The sequence below is a fragment of the Camarhynchus parvulus genome, chromosome 4 (assembly GCF_901933205.1).
Source record: "Camarhynchus parvulus chromosome 4, STF_HiC, whole genome shotgun sequence".
NCBI lineage: Eukaryota > Metazoa > Chordata > Aves > Passeriformes > Thraupidae > Camarhynchus > Camarhynchus parvulus.
In genome coordinates, this window is record NC_044574.1 from 48500711 (window position 1) to 48523192 (window position 22482).

Genomic DNA, 22482 nt, shown 5'->3' on the forward strand with positions numbered 1-22482 from the left:
GACACACACCTTAGTATAATGCTATGGAAAACAAACCCCAAAACAAACAGGATATTACAAAACTCTTCTTAAACAATGTTTTATTTATAAAGTTTGATCTACTCATGTAAGAAATCAAGCAGTGCAGAACCTGTAACTTACAGGGAACTTCTTGACCCTCTGAGCAAGAGATTTTCCACTGCTATGCTGCTTGTTCATACAAAGAGCCTTCCCCTCTCTCCGTAAAAGACACTGCATCAGGATCCAGTCCATTCAAGCAAGAGTCTGCAGCAGCAGTATTTTCTCATTAATGCAGAACCTGTGCAAGACCACCATGAGATTTTCCCCACAGCGCGAGACCTGGCGCTCCATGGCCAGGCGGAAGTCCTCCTTCACTCCTTTCGTTATACCCCGGGTAACTGTGTGGTGCCTTAAGCCGTGGAGGAAAGAGAAACAGACAACATCAAATCATGGTTATCTAGTGAACTACAGGCTTTTAAAAGGTACTGTGTGTCACCTACTATATATTTATGGTCCATAGTTGAGTTTATTTAATGAGAGTCAAAGAGCCTGAGCTATGCTATTTTTTAAAAATCATGTTTAGTAGGTTACAAGTCTTTCAACAGTTAAGAGCTGCAAAAAAATCTATGTTCTCACTGCTTTGACTGTGACTGCTGAAGGGGGAAATAATGTCAATCTTCTGGATAACAGGAAAATCTAGTCTCTTAACCCAGCAAGTAGAGAGTTCTCCTTGCTTGGGGAAAGGAATTTTTTTCCCTCTCTACCTTTGCTGCCTAGGCCACTTCTTCCCTGTAATCACGTCTATAAAAGGCTGGGGTTGAAAGAAGAGTGAAAAGATGAACTTGCTTTCTCTGGAGCACAGGTGCCACTATAAAGAGCAGAGGGCATCTTCTACCAATATCAAAGTGCAGGAAGGAGCTTTATAACCCTGTGGGTGCTGATAATGCTGTGGCTAGTGAAGAGCACTTCACAAAACCCAAATCATGCCAGGCTGCATCAGTAGAAGCCAGCTCTTATGAAGATACTAGACACCAGGCAAGGGGTTACATTTATTCTGAGAACAAGTTCAGGACTTATTTTCATACAGAAGAAAAGTCCAGCTACTGAGCAAGCTAAAGCAGTGCTGGCTGGGGAAACTTATGGGATATTGCTCTGTTAAAGGCCATTTTTATGAACAGTTCTTTGTCCTCATGCTGGCCTCAACACCTAAATCTTGTCCTTAAAACAATGTCCTGCAGCACCAAAGCCCTTTACTTGCACTGGTCCAGAATTGGGTAAGAGCAAGACTTTGTAACATCTACCTGCAAACCCTACTTGGGAAGGGGAGAAAAAGACATGCCCTGAAATGAGAACCTTAACACTACTGAAGGAACCAGCATAAATTAATTTAGAGACAAAAGCACAATGCTAATGCTGAGATGAGTCCTGAGTCATGGGTAAGAAGGGAATAGCTGGTCCGAACCCAGCAAGCCCACTGAAAGACAGAAAGAAAATAAAAAATAAAGGGTGAGGGCATCTGTGCCCATCCAGAGATGCTGGGAACAAGGAAGGGAAACATCTCAGAATTACCCTCACCAACAATACCACACAACTTTCATGTAAGTCTGGCATTTGAGAAGAGATTTCTCTGCCAAAACAGTAGGGATCTTTGCAACACTTGGAAAAGGGAAAGCCTACTGGGCAATTCCTTGGTGAGCCATGCTAAGTGAAGCAAACCTAAACTGAAGACACTACTACTATATTCAGAGGCTATGGGATAAGTCCTGTTTTCAGTCTTGTCTTAAACATTGCTGGCAGCTGAGTGCTATGGTCAGTTACAGCCTAAAGGAGAATATGCAACCTACAGCTACTGAGCAAGCCAGCAGCACTTTAGAGGATGAGTTATAGTACAGCTGGAAAACACAAAACAGAATTCAGAACAACCTAAATGAAGAAAAGTTGCTACAAATGGATCCAGGAACCAGTATCTTGAAAATAAAGGGTTATGCTCTTGCTAATATATGATGGAACATCAGTAAAACTTTTGAGGATTTCTACATTATTGTTTAAATTCAATAGCGATTACTAAATTGAAAGGACACGGATACTGGCAACTTATGGGAAAAAGAAAAATAAATGTTATTATAGAACAACATGGTTTGCCAGGCAATGTAGGCACAAATGAAGAAACAAAAAAAAAGATAAATATTGAGTAACAAATTGCTGAAAACCATGGGCAGTAAAACATGTTGACAAAACACAGCACACTATGAGCAGGGTTTTTCCACTTGGTACCTGTCAGCAGTCTGTATGCTGGGCTGTAGCACAGGTATGAATTCCTGCTGCAGTAACCCCATGGGAGGGCTAGAGGTCCTTTAAAAAACAGCAAATAGCAGCATTCAAACACCCACACACCAACTCCCCCTCTGGTGCAAAACAACTCTCCAAAAAAGGAGTAACAGAAAACTTGGGTGAGCTCACACCGAGCAGCCAAAGGGGTGCAGGACTCTAACAGCATCAAACATGCAAATATCTCCAGATTTCATTGCAAGGCTGTTCTATAGCTGTGGTCTAAATATATACACATATTTTTGGACAGTTACACCAGGAGAAAGGACAGCAGCAGGTGCAAAACCAATACACAGTTGTACTACGATGAACTGTCACAGCTCTTCCAAGGAAGCATGTCAGTCAGAAAAGATTTAATCAGAGGAGCACTGCAGATACCACAGCTTCCCTTCAGTACTGGCAAGAGCATGTCAGCAAACTGGGAGAGCCCAGAGCTTGGAGCCAAGGGATTGGCTGCTGAGCCCAAGCCGGGTGCATGCACAGCAGGTATCGGCCAGGTTGAGTTCATGGCGGTATTTGTTAAAGGTTGCCCAAGTATCTTCTCATTAGCCCACAGATGGACAGTTCCACCTTTACAAATCTAACTGCATATAAAAACAGCTCTTAGAGCACGGTACAATGCCGGAGCACAAATGCCCGCTCAAAGCAACCTCCTATTTATGACCAGGGCTACAGGAACTAACCACCAAAAGCTGCCTCAGCTGAAAGACTGTCTTCTCCAGGAAATTAAATTTTTATCTCTGTGTGCTATCTAGAACAAGATAATAACCTAACAGGTTCAGTCTAGAGCAATACCCCACTTCAGGGGAAGAGAAAGGAGAAATTTGGTATAGAGGAGAGTGGTTTAGCTTCTTAATCTAAGTCTCTTATGTCACCTAAATCTTAATAGGTACCTGAGAACTGAGTGCACCATTCACCCCCAGAGATGGTATGAAGGGAGCAGAGAAGCAAAACTCACACTTAGATTCCTGTAATTCTGAGGTTGGTGCCTACCTTCAGATCTCACAGGTGGGCATTTGGGTTAGCATCTCTGGTTTATTTATAGATCCAGAGCTTATAGAAATCAAATAAAGATGAGACATTTAACAGTCTAATACAGCTACAATAACCTGAAATAACATAGCCACAAAAATTATTCCATCAAATGAGATAATTTTTCAAGAGTTCTTGGCATGAGTAAGTTCAGTAATTGCAAAAATGGATATGGGAAACAGAAAATACAAAGGACCAGCAAGATGTTATTGGTCCCAGAGTGGCAGATGTTTGCAAAAGGAATTCTGTGCAATTGTGTCTTCACTACTGTTCGCAAGATCTGCAGTCAGAACTAAGCATACCCATGTGCACAGAGTAAAAATTACACTTTCAAGATACTTTGTTTCACTTCAAAGCAACTTCCTCAGTCCCCAAGGAGAGATGTGATGGGAATATGAGTAAAAGGAAGGACATAGCTTTCTGATCAAGTTTATGACATTAGGTAGGCTATGATTAGATTAATTAGAGAAAGATTTATCAAAAACAGGAGCAAGACATTAAGCAGCAATTTCCTGCATATTGCTCTTTTCCTCTTCAGCCTCACCAGCTAACACTGCCCCTACTAACATGAATATCAGATAAACTGTGAAACTTGGCTTTTCTAGAAGGGAGTTCAAAAGCACTTAATGGTGCTGGATTCAAAGCTCATAAAACAAATCTTGTTAACACCACAAACAGAATGAGCTGGCTGTATCACCAGTTAAAACCAAAACCATGGACCTTCTCATTCCCACAGTAGATGCAAGCAAAGGGAAGTATTTTGCAGAACCTAATTATAAGTCTGTAGACTACAAAGATCTTACTTCATCTTTTGTAAAAGTACACTGCAGTTTGCTCTACTGACTTCAGAAAAATGAATATAATTTCCTATGAAGTATAAAGTACTTAGAAAAAAGTACTGTAAGAAGAATGAGGAATTCACCTGGGGAGAAAATGCCCTGTCAGTCATCAAAAAGCAGGCCTTATAAAAGACATATAATATCTGCAATACATTTCCCATCCATTAAGATGCAGGATTACTACATTTATGCTGAGAAAAGATCAGACAAAGGAACAACTGCTTTATCTTTGGCCTGTTTTGTCGAACTCAGAGTCTTTCTGAGCATGAATGAACAGCATCTGAGCTGTCCCTGCTAATTCATGGGAGGATGGTGCAGCAGCTCATCCAACCAGAACTGGTGATAGTTTTAAAAGATGTAAGCAATCTGCAGATACTGAGCCTACCAACCACTGTCCCAGGAAACAGGGCTACACTGGTTTTTTATCAAAAACCCAAGCTGGGGGAGGCTGTGAGCTAACCAGGTCAACACTGGTGGGTGACACCAGCCCTGGGCCTCACAGCCAACCCAGCTAAAAAAACATCTGCAGTACCAGGGGAGTAGACATCATCTCTGATCAGTGGCTTACGGCCTCAGCTATCCCTTCCATGGGCTCTCTGGTGAAGTGCTTCCAGCCCTACACAGCCACATGAAACGCTGTACACAGCTTTTCCAGCTGGACAGGGTATTTGACTGTTCTGGCTCAGTGAGCACAAAGAAATGGACTTCTCTTCTACAAGCCTTTTCGTCATTGAGGAAACCTCACTGATCAAAAGGAGGTCAAAGAGAGATTCTGTCCTGCTGGAAACACTTCTCCCTACCTCCTTCCTGACCAAGGGGGTCAGAACAGAAAGTAACTGTGGCCACGCCAATCAAACGGAGCCAAGAGAAACAGCGCTGAACTACTGCAATGAAATGGAGACAGCAGGTAAAAGTTACCAGATGGAGTCTTCAGTGCTAAGCCCCCTTGCTGGCACAGCTTATTACTTAACACCCTATGTGGTGCAGCATGGCCTGAAGCTTGTTTTCATACCGCTGGTTACAAGCAGTGAGATATGGCAAGGGGAAGAATTTGAAAACCTAGAGCTTGAAAAAGAAAATTCTCCATCACATAATTAAGCATTTGAATTTCTACTTTTCCTCTAATTACACCTAGTATCTCATTTTTGTGTTGGTTACATAGATCTCTGGAAAATCTATTTACTAGTTAAAATTTGGATCCCATTGTCTGATGTTAGGCTCTCATCTTGAAAACTTCAGCCTATTTCTGGTTAGTGAATAGCCAGAATACACTGACCCTAAGTGGAATTTCAACAAATTTTAAGCAGTCCCCCTTTTAGGAAGGAAAATACTACAAGTTCTCATAAACAACCAGGATATTCCAAAACATTATGCCACTAAAATCCTGCAGCAGATAGTTTTGAGTCAAAACTGAACAAGTAAAAACACCTAGGAAGTTAATCCAAATTATTAATTTACTTCAGCATCTTGTAATAAGCTAAGCAGAATAAGATGACCTGCTAATTCTAACAGAAAGATTACTGGAGTGTAGCTGGAATGTAATTGAATTTGTATTTTTACTGAAAGTTTTCATCATTCAGTGGTCTTTCATGAATTTTGTTTACAAAAATAAGCAAAATAGTGCTTTCTGCTCAGCATTACTCTTCAGCAAAATTAATAACAACACCTTGCACTCATGCCTAATTACTTGAAGAATTCCTGCAAAGTGCAAGTGTCTACTTGAAAGAGCACAACTGTAATCACTTTAATATCAATCACTCTAAAGCAAATGCCACACTCAGAAATAAAGTCCTGTAAAAACAGGAATTAAAGCTGAAGAACGCCCCCCAAAAGAATACATAGATCAGTAGGAGTCAGAAAAAGAAACTCACGGCCTTGTTTGAACTCATTAAATTTAAGCTCAAAGACATGACAAACTATCCAGAAGATAACATGAAAGCAAAGACAACCAGAACATACTCCCTTTTTTTTTTTGCCAAAGAAAACAGTAAATGCTTTTTTATCCTTACTTGATCAACATTGCTTGATTTGGCAGGAGTTCCAGATGAATTTTCCCTCCTTCCTGTGTTCTTAAATAAGCAAATTCCTCCAACATATCAATATCTGAAGAAAACGTTAAAGATTTGAGTAGGGAAACAATGATTGAGAACATTCTTTCTTATGCCTCCCATCTGAAGCCACATTGCTGAAAGGAGAGTCAAACTAAAAAGCTATTGAAGTGTCTCATTATTAAAAGTGATAGAGAAGATCACAGCATGTATTCCTAATCCTCCACAAACTGATGAGAAATGGCTTTTCAAAGTGAAGAACACATCCGTTAGTTTCTTTATTTCTTCTTATGTAGTCAGAGGTAAAGAAGGCTGATCTCAAAATTCCCTGGGTTTCACTTCCTTTTCCTGCACTCCAGGTTATGAAAGCAGTGCAAACTGAGGCTGCATCTGAAGCAAGTGCCACCACAGTGGCACATTATCACCCTTTTTAGTTTTCTACTTTGATCCCTTATTTAGCTGCTTGTTTTGTGTGGGTTTTTTTTCCCTTTCCGTTAACACCACAGCTTATTTAGTTGTCACAGACAGGAGTTAGACCTCCCCTGCTTCCTGAGGCCCATGGCTGGATGTCTATTTAGGTTAAACATGAAACTGTCCATTTGTGTGTACGATGATCAAAATTTATGTCAGATATCTGAATAGATAAATCAGACATGCTTTGCATGATCTTTCACATAGCTCATTATCTTACTCAACCCAAACATGTTACCCGCAGAAAGCATTTCACAAACAAGAGCCAAAATCATTCAGCTCTGCAGCACAGGTACCACTTTGTCTTTTTTGTTAACAGCCTTGTACATAATGCCCTGTATTCCTTAATGAAGAGATTGCTGTCACTTGCATGAGCAGCCTGAGCTCCTGCTGTTTTCCTGAGTATTTAAGGGTACTCTCAAGTGCCAGGGCACAGGAGGCATATTTACAGTCCATTGTGTACTGAGCCTACTACAAGAGGTTTTCTTGGAATGAAAATAAATACAGAATATGTTTCAGAGAAAGAGCTGCTGTGGAAACTAACAGCTTTTTCAACACTACAGCACAGGATGTGAAAGACATTCTTGGTTAGAGAAAGGATACTTGTGACATAGTTGAAAAAATTCTCATACTGGAAGTTTCCTTGCTGGCAGATTTTGTTGATGGCTTTCAGGAACAAGTTCTCACCCCTCGGCCACTCATGCTGAAGCAGAACAACTACATGGCCCAGGGCCATATCATCTCTGCTGTCTGTGAAAGCTCTGAGCTTCAGGGAAAAAAATTACATCAGATAATCAGGAAATACATCTTGCTTTCAAAAACACACAGGATTTATCTCACCTAGATCTGTGCAAATACAGAAGTTCTTTAAAGGATATATTAAGGCAGAATGAAATACACTTCTAAAGTAAGTTAAAAATTTCCAGCTAAAATACCAAATCCTCTCCCACTGATTATAAAAGAAGTCTAAACAGAGACAAAAATTTTGAGATCTGTTCTATCTTCTCTGCTCAAAACTAAAACAAATAGAGAAAAAAAAAAAGAGAGAACAAACCCTCCTCCATCAAAACTCCACTCCCCTCTCCAAAAGAAGACCCTCCCCATACCCACCTAGGTAAGAAGGACTGAGGCACAGCCCTGGGATATGGCCATGTAGTGTCAGGATACATAAACTAGGCCTTAAGGACAAGAAAGCTCCAATTACCTTGGAGCTATCTTACCTTGAAACAAGCTAACAACAGATGAAGGCAGTAAGGCATGATAGCTCTACTGGTACAGGGCCAAAGCTTCAAATCAGACCCTGCAACAGAACATTCTTTAGGGATCTTACAACAGGTAGCTTGAAAGAAATTGGAATGGAGCAAAACAAATCCAAAATTACCACATCTCAGGTAGGGAGGAAAGCTTTAAATGTAAATTATGACTGATTCAAAATGTGAAGTGAAACATTTAAATTTTTTTTCTTCACTTCTCTTTTCCTGTGGTAGGACTTTGCCACCAATATACTCTAAAAGGTACAAGCAAGAAAACCTCAAAACAAAACCAAGAGGAAATAAAAAACTTCCTCCCTTTTTGTAATACAAAAATTCAGCTAACACTGAGTTTAGGGTAATAGCAACTCCATACCTTTCCTGAATTTTGACTTGACTTTAGGTTGCTCCTCTTGTACTTTACCTCCTTCTTGAATTGGAAGTAAAATACAGCACATGAGGTCAAGCACTTTTTCGCACATTTGCTGTAAAAGAAGGGACATGATAATGCTAAATTTAAATTCAAGTTCTTAAATATTCCAATATGTTAATAATGATAAAAAATTTCAGACACCACAAAAGGACAAAACAATCACAAAATTCTTTGCCAGAACTTGAGTTGACTTAATACACAGTACAGTCTGGCTAAGCAAAAAGACTTAGCTGTCACTAAATAACCTCTGAGAGCCTACATACATCATTTTAATTGTGAAAAAATTGTATTGGCATTCTTCATTTCAAGAGGATAAGATCAATAAAACTGCAATCAAAAATTATTTTGTTTTGAAGGTAAGTTTTTTAATGAATTATTAAAAGAGTTTCGTAAAATTAATTTTGTTCACGGTAAAAATAGAAAGGAAAATGGCAATCTGACAACATGATGGAAATTCAATAAATTTTTAATGCTATTTCCTAGCAAGGAGTCGGTGGGAATATATGATCACATTTCCAGTGGAAAAGTATTAAAGTGGAAGGGACAAAAGCACTTGTCCAGCAGTACCAGGATGAGGTAGATCCTAAGAGACAGAGCCTTTCTTGTCAGTGCTGACTCTGACTGACCTCAGACCATCACGCACTCCTGCAATATTAAAAATTGCAAACAAAACATCTATTGCAAAAGTAGAGCAAGTTCAGAGGTCAGGCCAGACAATATTGTTCTGGTGTCTCTTATATCATCAGTTAATAACTAACTCTCTTTTAAGATGATCACAGAAGTTCCTTTATTTTTTCTTTTGCCTGCCACATGAAGCCTGTACCTAAAAGAATTCCCCTTCAGTTTAAGGAACTAATTCAGTAAAGTCAAGGAATTCAAATTAAGGATACATTTACAGACAACTCAAACACATGTAGCCACAAAAAATCATAACTCAATCCCCAATTGAGTTAACCCCCAATCTTCACTATCAAAAAGACTATACACATATATATGAAGAGTTGCTAATGGACAGTCAGTTCATGTGGCACAAAGTATAATTCTCCCTGTAAAGCATGGATTTTTCAGTAGACCCTGGCTTATGTTTGATATGCTGCTGAAAGCAGGCTCACAGGAAAATTCTAAGGGAAAAGAGAAATGGGAAGCACAGGGCCAACTGCTGAAGGCCCAGGGTGTGGAATGCTGTACGTACCCGATATTCTCCAAGGGCAAAGTGGCACGATGCTAACTGGATCAGTGCTCTCTGATTTTCTAAAGATCCTTGTCCTGTAATTTGCTGGGGAGAATGAGAGCCCTGAAGAGCTGCCAAGTGATGTAGGCTGCTAATTGCTTTTTTGTACTGCCCCTTTGAAAAAGAATATTAAAAAAAAACTGTTAGGGTCTTTTCTATACAATAAGTAGAGAGATAGAGAAAAAATTCTCTTACAGAAAGCTTTCAAAATGGTGTGTGTCCAAGTAACAATCCTTCAAATTTTAATCGAAACTAATAATCTCCAGTGATGAGTTGTGTACAAAAGACTGTGTGTGGGTCAATCATTTACAAGGCAGTCAGAAGACAAACAAAATTTTCCTTTAAAAATTTACAGTTCACAAAATCATATTTGTAACTGAATCAAATAATTATATTCTTGAATTAATCATTACTATATTTAGACTTATAAAGTTTGAAATAGCTCTTGTTCAGGCACAAGTAGAGGCAAAAATAAAAGACTCACAAAGTAAAAATAAAGAACAAGCTTTCTTCTGTAGATGGTATTGGAATGAGCACAGTCAGCCTAATTTTTGTATAAATGTTTTTCCACATGCCAAAATTAGCTGGACTCAAACAACAGCTACTGGGACAGGAACATACAAAGCAGGGTACCAAGCTTGTGGTGCAAACAGTGTAGCTCTATCACCAGAAGAGTCTTACTTTAAGGGATAAAATCAGTAGACACTATAAGCAGTCAAACTGGCTAATCAGAATTACTATTTACAAGAAAGAAGTGAATTGCTATTTACTAGAAGGAAGAGTAACACAAAGATGGTGTTTTTCCTAGTTTATAGCGTATTTTTTTTTACCTGGTAGATGATCATGTCTGTAAGAAAGATTCTTAACCAAAGCCAGGTTTCTGTCTTCCATGACAAACAAATTCTGGTGAACTCTGTGTTACGTGATTAGAGAAGAAAAAGCAAAAGAGAACATGAAACATTTCACAGCTTTGAGTTAAACATCAATAATTAATATATATATATATGTATATATATATACACATATATACATACATACACACACACACATATATATACACACATATTAAAAAAAAAGCTAAATTTAAAAATGGAAAAATGGCGCCAAAAGAGTAAGAGGATGAAATCCTTCATATATAGGATACTCTTTTCCTATGCACTCATTTTTTGATTACGCTTCTCTTCACCGTGTCCAAGAAACCTAAAAGCAGCTAGGTGGTACTGTTTGCCTGCTTTTTAGGAGAGAAATTTTTTTCAAGATTATCACACCAGTTATTACCAGAAAGGGAGACACAGTAAAAACACATGTTCTTAATCATGAACTAAAGCAGCACATCCCCACTGAGCACCATCAGCCCTACTACTGACCAACCGCTCCAAGAGAAGTAGGGGTGAATAAGCAAAGATACATCAAGAATGAAACACAATACAGCAACAAAATATTCAGAAATGCAACAACTGATAAAGCTTCTTACTGGAACTTCTATCAGAAGTACTCAGGACACAAAGCAATTTCGATTTTAAGGATTCATAATGGCAGGAATTCCATTTTAACAATAAAAAAGTGATTTCTACACAGAGCAATGAAGTCTAAATGCAATTCTAAATGCAGTTACCTTACCTTTGTCAAGTGATTCCAGAGAATAAAGCAGCTCCCAGCTCTCTCTTGCCAGTTTGAAACTCTCTAACACTTCAATAGAATTTGCAAGATCAGCCTTATTTACTGTAATATGGCGACTTCTTGCCTTCCCAGAAGGATCTTCATCATCTGAGCTCTGCTTAGAAGTCAGTATAAAACACAAAGACGAACTTCTTAATTTATACTTTCTTCAGGAGTTCCACTGAACACAAGAAAACAGTTATGTATAGAGATGCCACAGTCCTAGTTTAAGTGGCTTTAAGTGATTTTTCACTTAGCTTGTTTTAAGGTTAGATCCATCTGGTTTGCTACCAAGAACACAGTGGCAGAGTGTGATGAGCAGTATCCCAAACAAATTTATTCTGTTTACCACCGCTGAGCTTCAGCCAGATTATCTGTTGAAGTACATACACACTTCACATGTTATGACTCAATTTAAGCCTACAGTGGCATAATGCAAAGGAAATCCTTGTATTCTCTTTATAGCAGAGAAATTCTATAAAATAGTCATTTTCTACCATTAAAGCAATAGATATATTGACAGTTCCAATCATGAAAAGTCAATTACTTTGGAAGTTTACCTGTAGAATATCTGACTGCTATAGCTACTTTTTAAAGTGCCTCTGCTGAACTCCTTTAAAAGTTAAAGCATTCACAGCAGAACATGTGTCTACAGCAATTGCTGCAAAAATGCTTTCATTCTTGCTGGCTTTAGAAAAAAAATGTTCGAAAATTGTGTTCATAAACAGCTAATTTAGGGTATCTCTAAAAATGTCTTTTACATCTATGTCAAAACCACTGTTGTTTAAATTCCAGTAGCAATGCCATTCTTGTTATGAATTAAAAAGTCTACAAAACTTACCATTGTTTTTTCTCTTCCTTCAGCAAGTTTCCTTTTTTTGTGTATGTGTTTGTTACGATCGATATCTGTATCACCATAGATGTTGGGTACATCCTCGAGAAGCACCAGTGGAGTTTGGTTTGGAGCATTTGGACCTGGATTCAAAGATAAATTAATTCACAATTGTCCTAAACTGATCTGAAAAGTCTTATGCCTACAGCAAGCTGGGGTTTTTTTTCCTTCACAAGTAATGACTATAATGCTACAGAAAACAATCTTAAATTAAGTCACTTTAATTGCTTAAACTATTCTGGTAAAGCTGTGGTTTCCTCAACACAGCCATACAGTGAAGGTCAGAGTGCATTTAGCAAACATCACCAGAGTGTGATTGAGAGCTTCAGAGTCTCTTTCTTCTGGAGCAGGCACAAAATATACTCAGGCAGCAGGTGTTCTCTGATTAAGCATTATTTGCTTTAAATAAGTACAATTATTCAACAGATGAACTCTGAAGCACAAATGGCTCTGAAGTTAACAGCCACAAATACGGCAAAGCACAACAATATTCTCAAAATATTTCTTATGAAAAACCAAACCAATATGCTGACAGACACCCACCCCACAAAGAAGTTTGTGTATTTTATGACAAGATTTCCCAAGTAGGATCACTCAGTGTCAGCTTTGTCCCCACCAATTTTAGTAAACAGAATTAAACTTTTCGTTGACTGCCAGAGCTCATCTTCACTCCCAAAAATTAGAAAAGCCTCATCGTGAAACATAGAAAACATTTTCTACTTTCACTGTTGTCACAGAACATCCAGCAGGATCTGGTACCTATTATTTCACACCCCAGCGCTTAAGTTTCACTAGACATAAAATAGGAACAACACTTCTTAATCTCAAACAACATTGATAAGTGATCACTAGGGAGACAGCTTTCCTTCCAAAACCATTTTTTCCTTCTGCACAATCAAGCTGCATATACATGTGCAAAGTTCAGTCAAAGAGAAATGTAAAGGAAGGAGGAATCCTTTAATTTGTTTTCTCTTTCTGAAATCTCTGTCATGTAAGACAGAGTACTGCAAACAAGTATTTTCAGTTTGTGCATTTCTTCTATTTGCAGAAAGATGAGGCTAAGCTCTCATTTGTAACTGCAAAGAATTAATTAGAGAATTTAGTAGATGATTCATTTTATCTCTTGACATAAAAAAAACTTCTACTAAGCTTTTCCCATCTACTCAAAAGTGATGTGTAAGGAGTTCGCTACAATAAGAGCTCCTCTTAGAAGAAACAACCAATTTGCTCTACCTAACAAAATACAGGTCAATAAATACAACCACAATAACCAGGTCAATAATTACCACCACTGAAATTGCACCTACAGCACACTGCGATCACCTCTCCTGTACCATCATGTATTCCACTAGGTCAGAATCTCACGGGTGAAAACTGAAAATAGAGCTAAGACATAACACAGAAGATTCTTATCTGTTTCTCATGGATGCAAAGTACCACAACTGGGATGCTGGAAGAGTTTCACCACTAGAATCTCAAAAGCTGCCTAGTTCTAACACCTGAGAAGAAAAAAAACTGAGGTTTTCTTTTACTCATACTGACTCAAATTAATGCCAGCTAAGTGCTTTGCTTTCCAAACAAATGTTCTCCTCCCAGTACCAGAAGTGCACTGCAGTCTTTATTCCAAAACCTCCAGTCCTAAAACAAAAGAAAATCCACCGTCCCACTTGACTGGGGCTGCAGACCTTCTCTTACAGTACTGAAAGTTACACAGGCATACAAAAAGCAGCATTGTGTTTTTCTGTCTGAGCTCTAGAATCAAAGCTTACAGAGTTTTTCATTGTTTTCTAGCAGAGAGTGTTATAAACAAACCCCCAAAAGCATCAGCCCAAATAGTAACTCCTGCCAAGCCTGGAGGCAGCCTCAAAGTTATGAGAGGTGTGAATTGCCTCATTCATTTCTCAAGTCTCCAGCAAAGCAGATACAAATTATGTAAGAGAAATGCATTGAAAAGTTTTCCCTCAAGAGGCCTCTTGTAAATCCACGCAACATGAGAAGAGAGTCACAGATCTAATCTTCACAGAGGACGAGACAGAGTTTTTCTCAAAGATCATGCTTCCAAAATATGTAGGATTCTACACTTCTACTGTAAGCCCTCCAGAGAGAAGGAGAAAAAATTCTAATGATAGAAAAGATATGAAGGGCACTGAATACCACTGGACTTCAATGCTGAAGCAGAAATGAGTAAAAGATGTCTTGGAAATATGGTCCTGATATCAGAAAATGACCGAGTGTACCAGAAAAGTTGCACAAAAGTCACATTCTGTGACTTTAGTATGTATTCTTTTTCTGGTGGTTCAGTCAGAAAAGGTGAGCTTTGAAATACTCAATTGCACAACTTAGAAAGTAACATTTTCCCTACCTCTTTACTTTCTTTCTTCTTTAACTGGAATCAAGCAGCTAAAACTACATGCACACCTGAAGTATCTTCCTGCCCACCATAACCCTTCTTTCTTCTGGACAGAACAAAAACTCGATTCATTAGTTAATTAGCTCCTGTGTTTGTTAAAATGACTATGTGGCATCCCAGTTGCCATGTCATTTGTCCTCTGAGCTTAGCTATCTACCGACATTGTCCAGCTGATCATCCAACATATTGTACAGTTGTTTAAAACCCATCATTTGTATTGACTACTTCCTTACTCAAATGATCGTTTGCTCCATGCAGAAAAATGTGATGAAACTTACGATCACAACACACAGAATTAAAACTGTAATTTTAACATGAATCAATAATTGCAGTATTAATTAGTACTAATTACCTATGGTGACAATTGTTATTGTTGCAAGGAATTTCCTATCACATAACTAAGAGCTGAAATTTCCTCTTTGTGTTGCTGTTTATTTCAGTAAGTTCTAAAACAAAATGGAGCTTAGAAAAACTTCCCTCAGCTTCTGGGCCACCCCTGAAAAGTCCAATCAATCCCAAAAGATGCAATCCAAGCAATCTAGCATGTCTGAAATGCACATGCGAGTGGGCAGGAAAATGCACAGGTGACACATATATGTTAAACATTCAATTTACTAATTAAATACTGACTTGGAGTAATGTGCAAAACACACCTCAAAGATTATGCTTAAGCTATATAAAGAAAGACAAGTAGGAAGCTTGTGAATGTCAGGAAATCTTTTCCTATTCAGTTTTATTTACTTAATTACAAATTTGTGTGTTTCCAGTGCAAAAATAGTTTCACTTATTTTGACTGAAGGAAAGCAGGACAATGTCAGCTTCAAAGAAACAAAATCAGAGGAGGAATGAAACAAACACAATGCTCATAGAAGAGTAGGAATCAACCCTAGGGATGTTTCCCATAACATTTGGTCTGTTACTTTTCTCCTTGCTAGACAATCAACTGCTGCTGGCCAAAGTTGAAACCACAATGCTAAGCTAGATTGATCTTTGGTCTGATCCACTACACATTTGTTATGAACTACTGTTGGCAAGATTAATGGCTTGGGAGAATTATAACAGGTCATAACAACACGTAAATGTTGTTTTGTGAGATGACAGCTTCAAAAGACTAATGAGAGAATATCTTTAAGACATTAGCAATGAACCCACGAAGGGCTCATTACAAAAGTTGAAACATTAGAAACTAACCTTGAAAGAGCGATGGCTGGATGTTGCTGACATACTGAAAAGCATTTTTAAAGAAGACCAACATCGTGGAATACACTACTTGATTCTTGTATTTAATGTGGGCTTCACTATCAAAGTTACTGATATATCTGCAGAGATCTTTCATTCGATGCAGAATGTCACCGTAACTCCTGAGGGGAAGACAGAGAACAAGAATTCAGGATGTTACACAGACTCTGAAACTAAAGAAAAGAATGCATAGTGAGTATGAAAATCTCAATGTTTCTGCTGAGGATATCCCCCAGCATCAAGTCAGTGGAGCCTGGGAATAAATGCTAGTGAAATTTCACAAAACATTTACCATGCTTCTCTTTACTGTAGCACATAGGGAAGGTTACCCCACAGCAATATAGTGCTTATGCATGACTTTCATCACCAAAAGTTGATTTTAGAGACTAATTTGAAAGTGCTCTCTAGAGCCCCATTTTTGCTTTACATTGTACAGTCTTGAAAGAAAAGCTACTGTGAACTTACCAAAACTGTTTTTGCCTTAAAACTGTTCTTCAGTGAGAATTGTTCTTATTAAGAATCAAAAAGCCAAATTCTCCATGAGGGGAAACACCCAGCAAAGTAGAGCATTCTTACCTTCTTCCCTTATCCATCTGCCACTCGCACCTCATTCCCACCACAGACAGTATTTTAAACAGCCTCTCCCAAGGATCTGTGATCTGGGATGATTTCTCTGTGAGCCCATCTATTACGTATTTCTGAGAGCTGCGCTTGCTTGGAGACATAATATCAGAGGAATCTTGTGAACCTAGGAAAACCAGCACATTTTTCTCTTCATAAAGAAATCAAACAAACTGATGCATTTTCAAGAAGAAGATATGTAAAAATTATGTTGGAGCTTTCAGAGTAAGCATTCTTTACACAGAAGTCTAACAGGGAGCAGCAGGCATTTCTGCCTCTTTGTACAAGAGAGCTGATAGGCCACATAAGGACATCTTAGACATTCTGTCCCACCCCTCATATGCTGAAGCATCATGAGCATCATGACTAAGTAGCTGAAGCACCATCTTGGTATTCTGGAATCAAAGAACTAAGAAACACTAAATACTACTATCATTGGTATCCTTGTCCGTGGGATACATTAACATAAAAACAATGCATTTTTTATTTATAGACATCAGTGATACTAAGACATATTCTAAAAAAGCTTGATTTTGTAAAAATATTCTTACCTTGATATTGACTTTCTGTCTGCGTAGATCTAGTTACATAATTAATATAAAATTCTGCTGCTTTATTCAGATATTTATATAACAAGCTGGCAGGAAGTCGTACATCAGGGTTGTTAATTATCAGAGGAAGAACATCACAAACTAAAATAGAAAACAACCAAAAAAATCCTTCAGGTTTGTGGAGTTTTTTGTTCTATTTCTCCTAAGTAAGGTTTCTCCATCAGCAATGGGATGACCATACACCACAAAGAACCTCACATGAATGGCTCTAGGACCAATTTGTACCAAATCGCCAGCCTGGATTAACATGGCCTGAGCCTCCTCTGACTATAGCAGTTTTCTAATCAGAGTGTCATGAAAGAAGTTTACTGACCTCAGAACATTGCCATACTAAAAAGTTGCATTGTTAAAAAACAAGTACATTTGTATTTTCTTACCAAATAATTTTCTAAAGCAATTCACTGGAGATTCTTGGTCTTCAATACTTTCAGCATCTAATAATGTTTCTCCAAGGCCTACCTGCGTGAGCAGAGGTGACAATCAAACACTGGACCAGTGGTTTCAGAAACTTTTTGAACTGCAATTTAGTGGGGTTGGACAGTAATTCAGTAACAATTCTATGGCAACAGCATGTGTAAGTCTCCAAATATACAGTTAAACTATCCACACATAATAGTAGGTGAAAAGCAATGTCAGAAGATAGCAAAACCAGACCAAGAGAAAAACTGTGCATGAAACTGTTTCAGTAAAAAGATACACAGACAGGTGAAAGCGATATATGGCTGATATTCTTTCATTTACAAAACAAACTATTGTTTTATTTGCTTCCATTTGTATCCTGCCCAATCCCTTCCTGATGGTAAGCTCAAGATACAGCAGTCTGTACTATATGTCACAATTAAACATAAATAAAAAGACCCACCCTCTCATTAAGGAAAACACATTTCAGCAGAACCTCAAAAAACTGAGTGCCAATATCCTTAATAATTACTATGAGTTCCTCTTCTCTTACCCCATGTTGCACCACGGTCTCCGGGAAACGCCGCAGAAGGAGAAGGAGCATTTCTGCCCTCTCTAGTGTGTTAAAGCACTGCTCTGTTGCCTTCAGGAGCATTTCACACTGCACCCGACCAGGAAGGGTCTCAAATAATCCTAAAAAAAAAAAAGAAAACATTTAACTTGTTGTGTCTGAATTGTAAAGATGACAATATGACAAATAATTGTAAATATGACAAAGCATAAAAGCCAATCGACATCACTCTGCTTTGTGGAATAAAAAGGGATTTCCTTATGCTTTTTCTGCTTTTAACACACATACCTGAAAAAAAGTCTGTTTCTTTCAGAGAAGACCAAATAAATATTTATGTGTAATAGTGTTTATTTGGGTGCAAGGAACTTGAATTGACAGGTAAGACTACTAGTAAGTGGAATACTCTAAATCCCAAAACTTCAGTATTTGACATTTCAAGATGCTTTCTCAAAACTGTTAATTTATTTTTTTACTTACATGCTACTTCTACAATTAATACTTTCATTACTAAAATGTAGGGTTTTTTCAATTTAAACATCCAGTGAGACACTAAAAAGAAACTCACATATTCTCCCATGTGTTTTATGTATTTGCTCTAAAAAATAAATACACCCTATGAAAAATCAAATGTTTTCATAACTGGAATAGTCTTAGAGCTTCTGAAGCACGTATTCAAACAGCAGATTATAGTTCCTCAGGTGTAAATCCTGCTTTCAAAATTGCCTGTGGTTGCCAGCAGTGAATGCCAAACCCTTCTGGACACCATTCATTTTTATATCCCTCCCTACATCAACAAGAATTCACTCCATTTTTACAACCATACACTGCTCTCTGCAATCTGTGCAATGATGATTTTTAAGTCCCATTCCACTTATTCAATTGCTCTTCTATGTGCTTCTTGTTCTGGCAGAGTAAGCATACCCTTATCAGAGACAAAGCAATGGGAATCAGCTTGTCATGTCCCTTTGTTTTCCTAAGCCTAACACACCAAATAAAGTCTGTATGAATGAACTGAGGGGAAAAAAACAAACCCTGCAATCCACAGGCAAAGTTAGAAAAACTGACATTTACTTGTCAAACTAGATAAATAATCAGAGGGCTCATCTTTAGATTACTTCAGGATAGAATCTTTACCTCTTAAAAACTGTGTCTGCTTGTCCTGGGAGTCATTCCTTAATGCTGATGTAATAACGCTGATCTCCCTCCATACAGCAGGTTGGTCTGGAAAATTGACAAACCTGTAACAAAGTTTAAGGAATGTACAGTGATCTCAAAATCTGTCTCAAAGACAAAGCCTTCCCATAAAAGTATGTGTTTGGGCAAAACAGAAAATAAAACATTCCTTTGTTTATTTTTAATTAATTAGACCTTTTGTGCTTAATTTATGCACACAGATTTTCAAAAACTCTACGTTTATATTTTTGAAAATCCTGACATTTATCTGTCCACAGAAGGGCAGCGCAGCTGGTGAAGGGTCTGGAGCACAAGTTCTGTGAGGAGTGGTTGAGGGAGCTGGGGTTGTTTATCCTGGAGAAAAGGAGGCTCAAGAGAGTCCTTATTATTCCCTACAAGTTCTTGAAAGGAGGCTGTAGCCAGGTGGGGTCAGTCTCTTCTCCCAGGCAACCAGTAACAGGAAAAGAGGACAGGGTCTTAAGATGCCAGGGAAGGTTTAGGTTGGATATTAGGAGGAATTTCTTCACAGAAATGGTAATTAGAATTGGACTGGGCTGCCCAGGGAGGTGGTGGAGTCACCCTCCCCAAGGTGTCTGAGGAAAGACTGGATGTGGCACATGGTGCCATAGTCTAGTTGACAAGGTGGTGTTTAGTCATAGTCTGGACTCAATCATCTCAGAGGTCTTTCCCAAACTGATTCCATGAATGGAGCACCTGGGATAAAGGCAGAGTTCCAGCTCTGATTACTTACATGTCGTAGAGCAGCCTGCCTGCAGACGCTGTCCTTTCAGCATTCTTCTCAATAGTGTACATCTCATACTGCAGCATGCAAGAACACATCAGCTTTCCCAAATACATTTATCAATCACATCAGTCCCTCCAATCTAAAACACTGCCCTCGATTTGCCACTGCAGCATGCAAGAATGCAACATCAGCTTTCCCAAACACATTTATAAATCACATCAGTCCCTCCACTCTAAAAAACTGTCCTCGATTTGCCACTGCAGTCTGCAAAATAGAAAATAAAAAGGACTGCAACACTTGCTGGAGAAATTAGAAGGTGCACTAGACTATTTAATCACACGTTAATTTAGGCATAAAATTCTGCTTGACAATATACTTAGTATTATTAACACTAACAATCTTCTAGCATCTAAAGGAGGTCAACAGAGAATTCAGAGAAGGACTCTTCATCAGGAAGTGCTAGGACAAGAAGTAATGGGTACAAACTGAAAGAGGGGAACTTTATATTATATATAATGCCGAAATTCTCGAGTGTGAGAGTGGTGAGACACAGGAATAGCTGCCCGGAGAAGCCGTGCTTGCCCGACCTCTGGAAGTGTTCAAGCCCAGGCTGGATGGAGCTTGGAGCAACCTAGTCTAGTGGGAGGTGGCCCTGCCCATGGAAAGGGGATTGGACCAGATGACCTTTCAACCAGCCCTTAACACTCCATGGCTCTGCGAACACGCCGGCTTCATTTTTACACAACTGAAAACTTGGAATTCAAAGAGTCCTTTGACCAGGGTTTGAACCCAGTCAAATGCAATGCAAAGCCCCCAAGATTCCACAAAAGCCATAATAAGGAGAGATACTTTAACTAACAGTAGTAGCAGTAAAGGGTTTTCTTTTGTTTTTTAACCGCGAAGTCACCGCGGCACCCAGCAGCCCCGCCCCCCCGCTCCCATTGGCCGAGCTGCCTATCAATCAGGCAGGGCCGCAGAGAGGCCGCGCGGGGCAGGGCCGTGGGGCCCCGGTACCGAGCGTGTGCGACAGCGGCGGCGCTCACTTGTATGTTGAAGTCGGCGGGGTAGAGGCTCCGCGCCGTGATGAGCCAGGCCTTGGCCGCCCACAGGTCCCCCGGTACCAGTTCCCGGGCCCGCTTCACCAGGAACTCACAGTCCCCCTGCGCCGACATCTTGCACCCGGCGCGGCCCGGCTCCGCCCCGGCCGCCGGGCGGCGCGCATGCGCCTCGGCGCTCCCCGAGCCGCGCTCGCCCGCACTTCCGCCCCAGCCTGGCGCGGTGCAGTGTCGGAGCGGGCCCGGGATTTCCCGTCCGCTGGGCCCGAGCGAGCCGAAGCACTGATGTGAGCGGCAGGGAGCGCTGCCCTCCTGAAGCTGGTGTTGCTGCTGGTCAAAGCCCGCTCTGGACGTCCAAGGCACTGCTGCCTGGGCTAGTGCTTCTCTAAAGTTCTTACAGTCCACTACTAAAGTCATCACAGGCAAATGCGAAGGAAAAGCAGGACCTTTCACCACAGATGTGCATCCACCTTTCAGCAGCTTGGAACAGAGTCTTGCTTCTTATATTAGATTTTAATGTTAGGACGCTTGATTGCAAGCATTACCCCTTTTGTTACTTAGTAAGAATTCTCAGTTTCTTTCCTTGTCACTTTCTTTGCTCCTTTCAATTAGGCTCTTCCTTTCTGATGTTGCAACAGACCTTACAGACTTTGCACTTGGGGGTTTCCACTGATTAAATCCATAAATTACACATCTAAGAGCTAGTGCAATAATCCTTTCAGCAAATAGTTTTAAGAGACTTGTAACCTCTCTTACAGATAAAAGGCAAGGTCCTTGCTTTCCTGCTGGGGTGACTGCAGTCATTCACACAGAGACTGTGGCCATTTGTCACCACAGAGAAGTGACAAAGGCACAGCAGAAAGTCAGTCCCTCGTAAAACAGGTGCCTCCTCTTCTCGTGCTCTTGCCGTCAAACTACAAACTGCTGTGGGATGGCACAGGTTCCTAAAAAAGGCTTCATGGCCCTGCAATCCCCTGCTCGTGCAGCAATGTTAATCACTGGCCAGTGTGTAGGTCTACCCAGAGCTCTTCCCCATGTGCCTGTGCAGATGTATACAGCCAAATTTGACTGAGTAGTAGTAGTAGTAGTAATAATAATTATTATTATTATTATTTAATAGTTTTGCATTGTGGGACTGAATATGGTAATAAAGTTGTGTATTCTGTCTCTTTGGAAACTGCCCAGCAAGAGCTGATGGGCTAGTTGGGGTTCCCCCTATGCTGCTTGTGAGGCCAGAATCAGAATGCTGCAGGAGTGAAATGGGTGGGCAGGGGATTACCAACAGTTATTTCTGAAAAGTAATGGATGTGTGAGGAGTGCCCTGAAAAATTGCTGGTGCAGAATCACCCCTAGGAGATCAGCTAGGCAGGGAGATGGCAGTTTTGGAACCAGTTTCACAAGGTGTCCTGAAAGAAGATGTTGCTGTATTTAATCCGCTAGGCAAGGGGGAATACTTCCAATAAATTAGAAACACC

The 22482-nt window shown here is 39.6% G+C and overlaps 1 protein-coding gene across 4 annotated transcripts; it reads right to left on the minus strand.

The window, feature by feature from the left end:
- Positions 1-52: 52 nt before the first annotated feature.
- On the minus strand, positions 53-21160 carry INTS10 (integrator complex subunit 10). Of its 4 annotated transcripts, none has more exons than XM_030947080.1 (18): positions 20996-21160; positions 19959-20026; positions 19169-19272; positions 18017-18156; positions 17442-17523; positions 17005-17145; positions 16409-16580; positions 15785-15954; positions 12133-12266; positions 11253-11406; positions 10463-10545; positions 9594-9746; positions 8345-8453; positions 7939-8018; positions 7322-7484; positions 6209-6302; positions 2275-2352; positions 53-409 (listed from the first exon to the last, which is right to left on the minus strand). In XM_030947080.1, the coding sequence occupies exons 1-18, from the start codon at positions 21122-21124 to the stop codon at positions 253-255; spliced, it is 2211 nt and encodes a 736-aa protein (XP_030802940.1). In that variant the 5' UTR covers positions 21125-21160; the 3' UTR covers positions 53-252. The 4 variants fall into 4 exon arrangements, with proteins under 4 accessions (XP_030802940.1, XP_030802939.1, XP_030802942.1 ...); XM_030947079.1 differs by having other exon boundaries at positions 11253-11409; XM_030947082.1 differs by lacking the exon at positions 2275-2352 and having other exon boundaries at positions 64-409.
- Positions 21161-22482: the final 1322 nt, after the last annotated feature.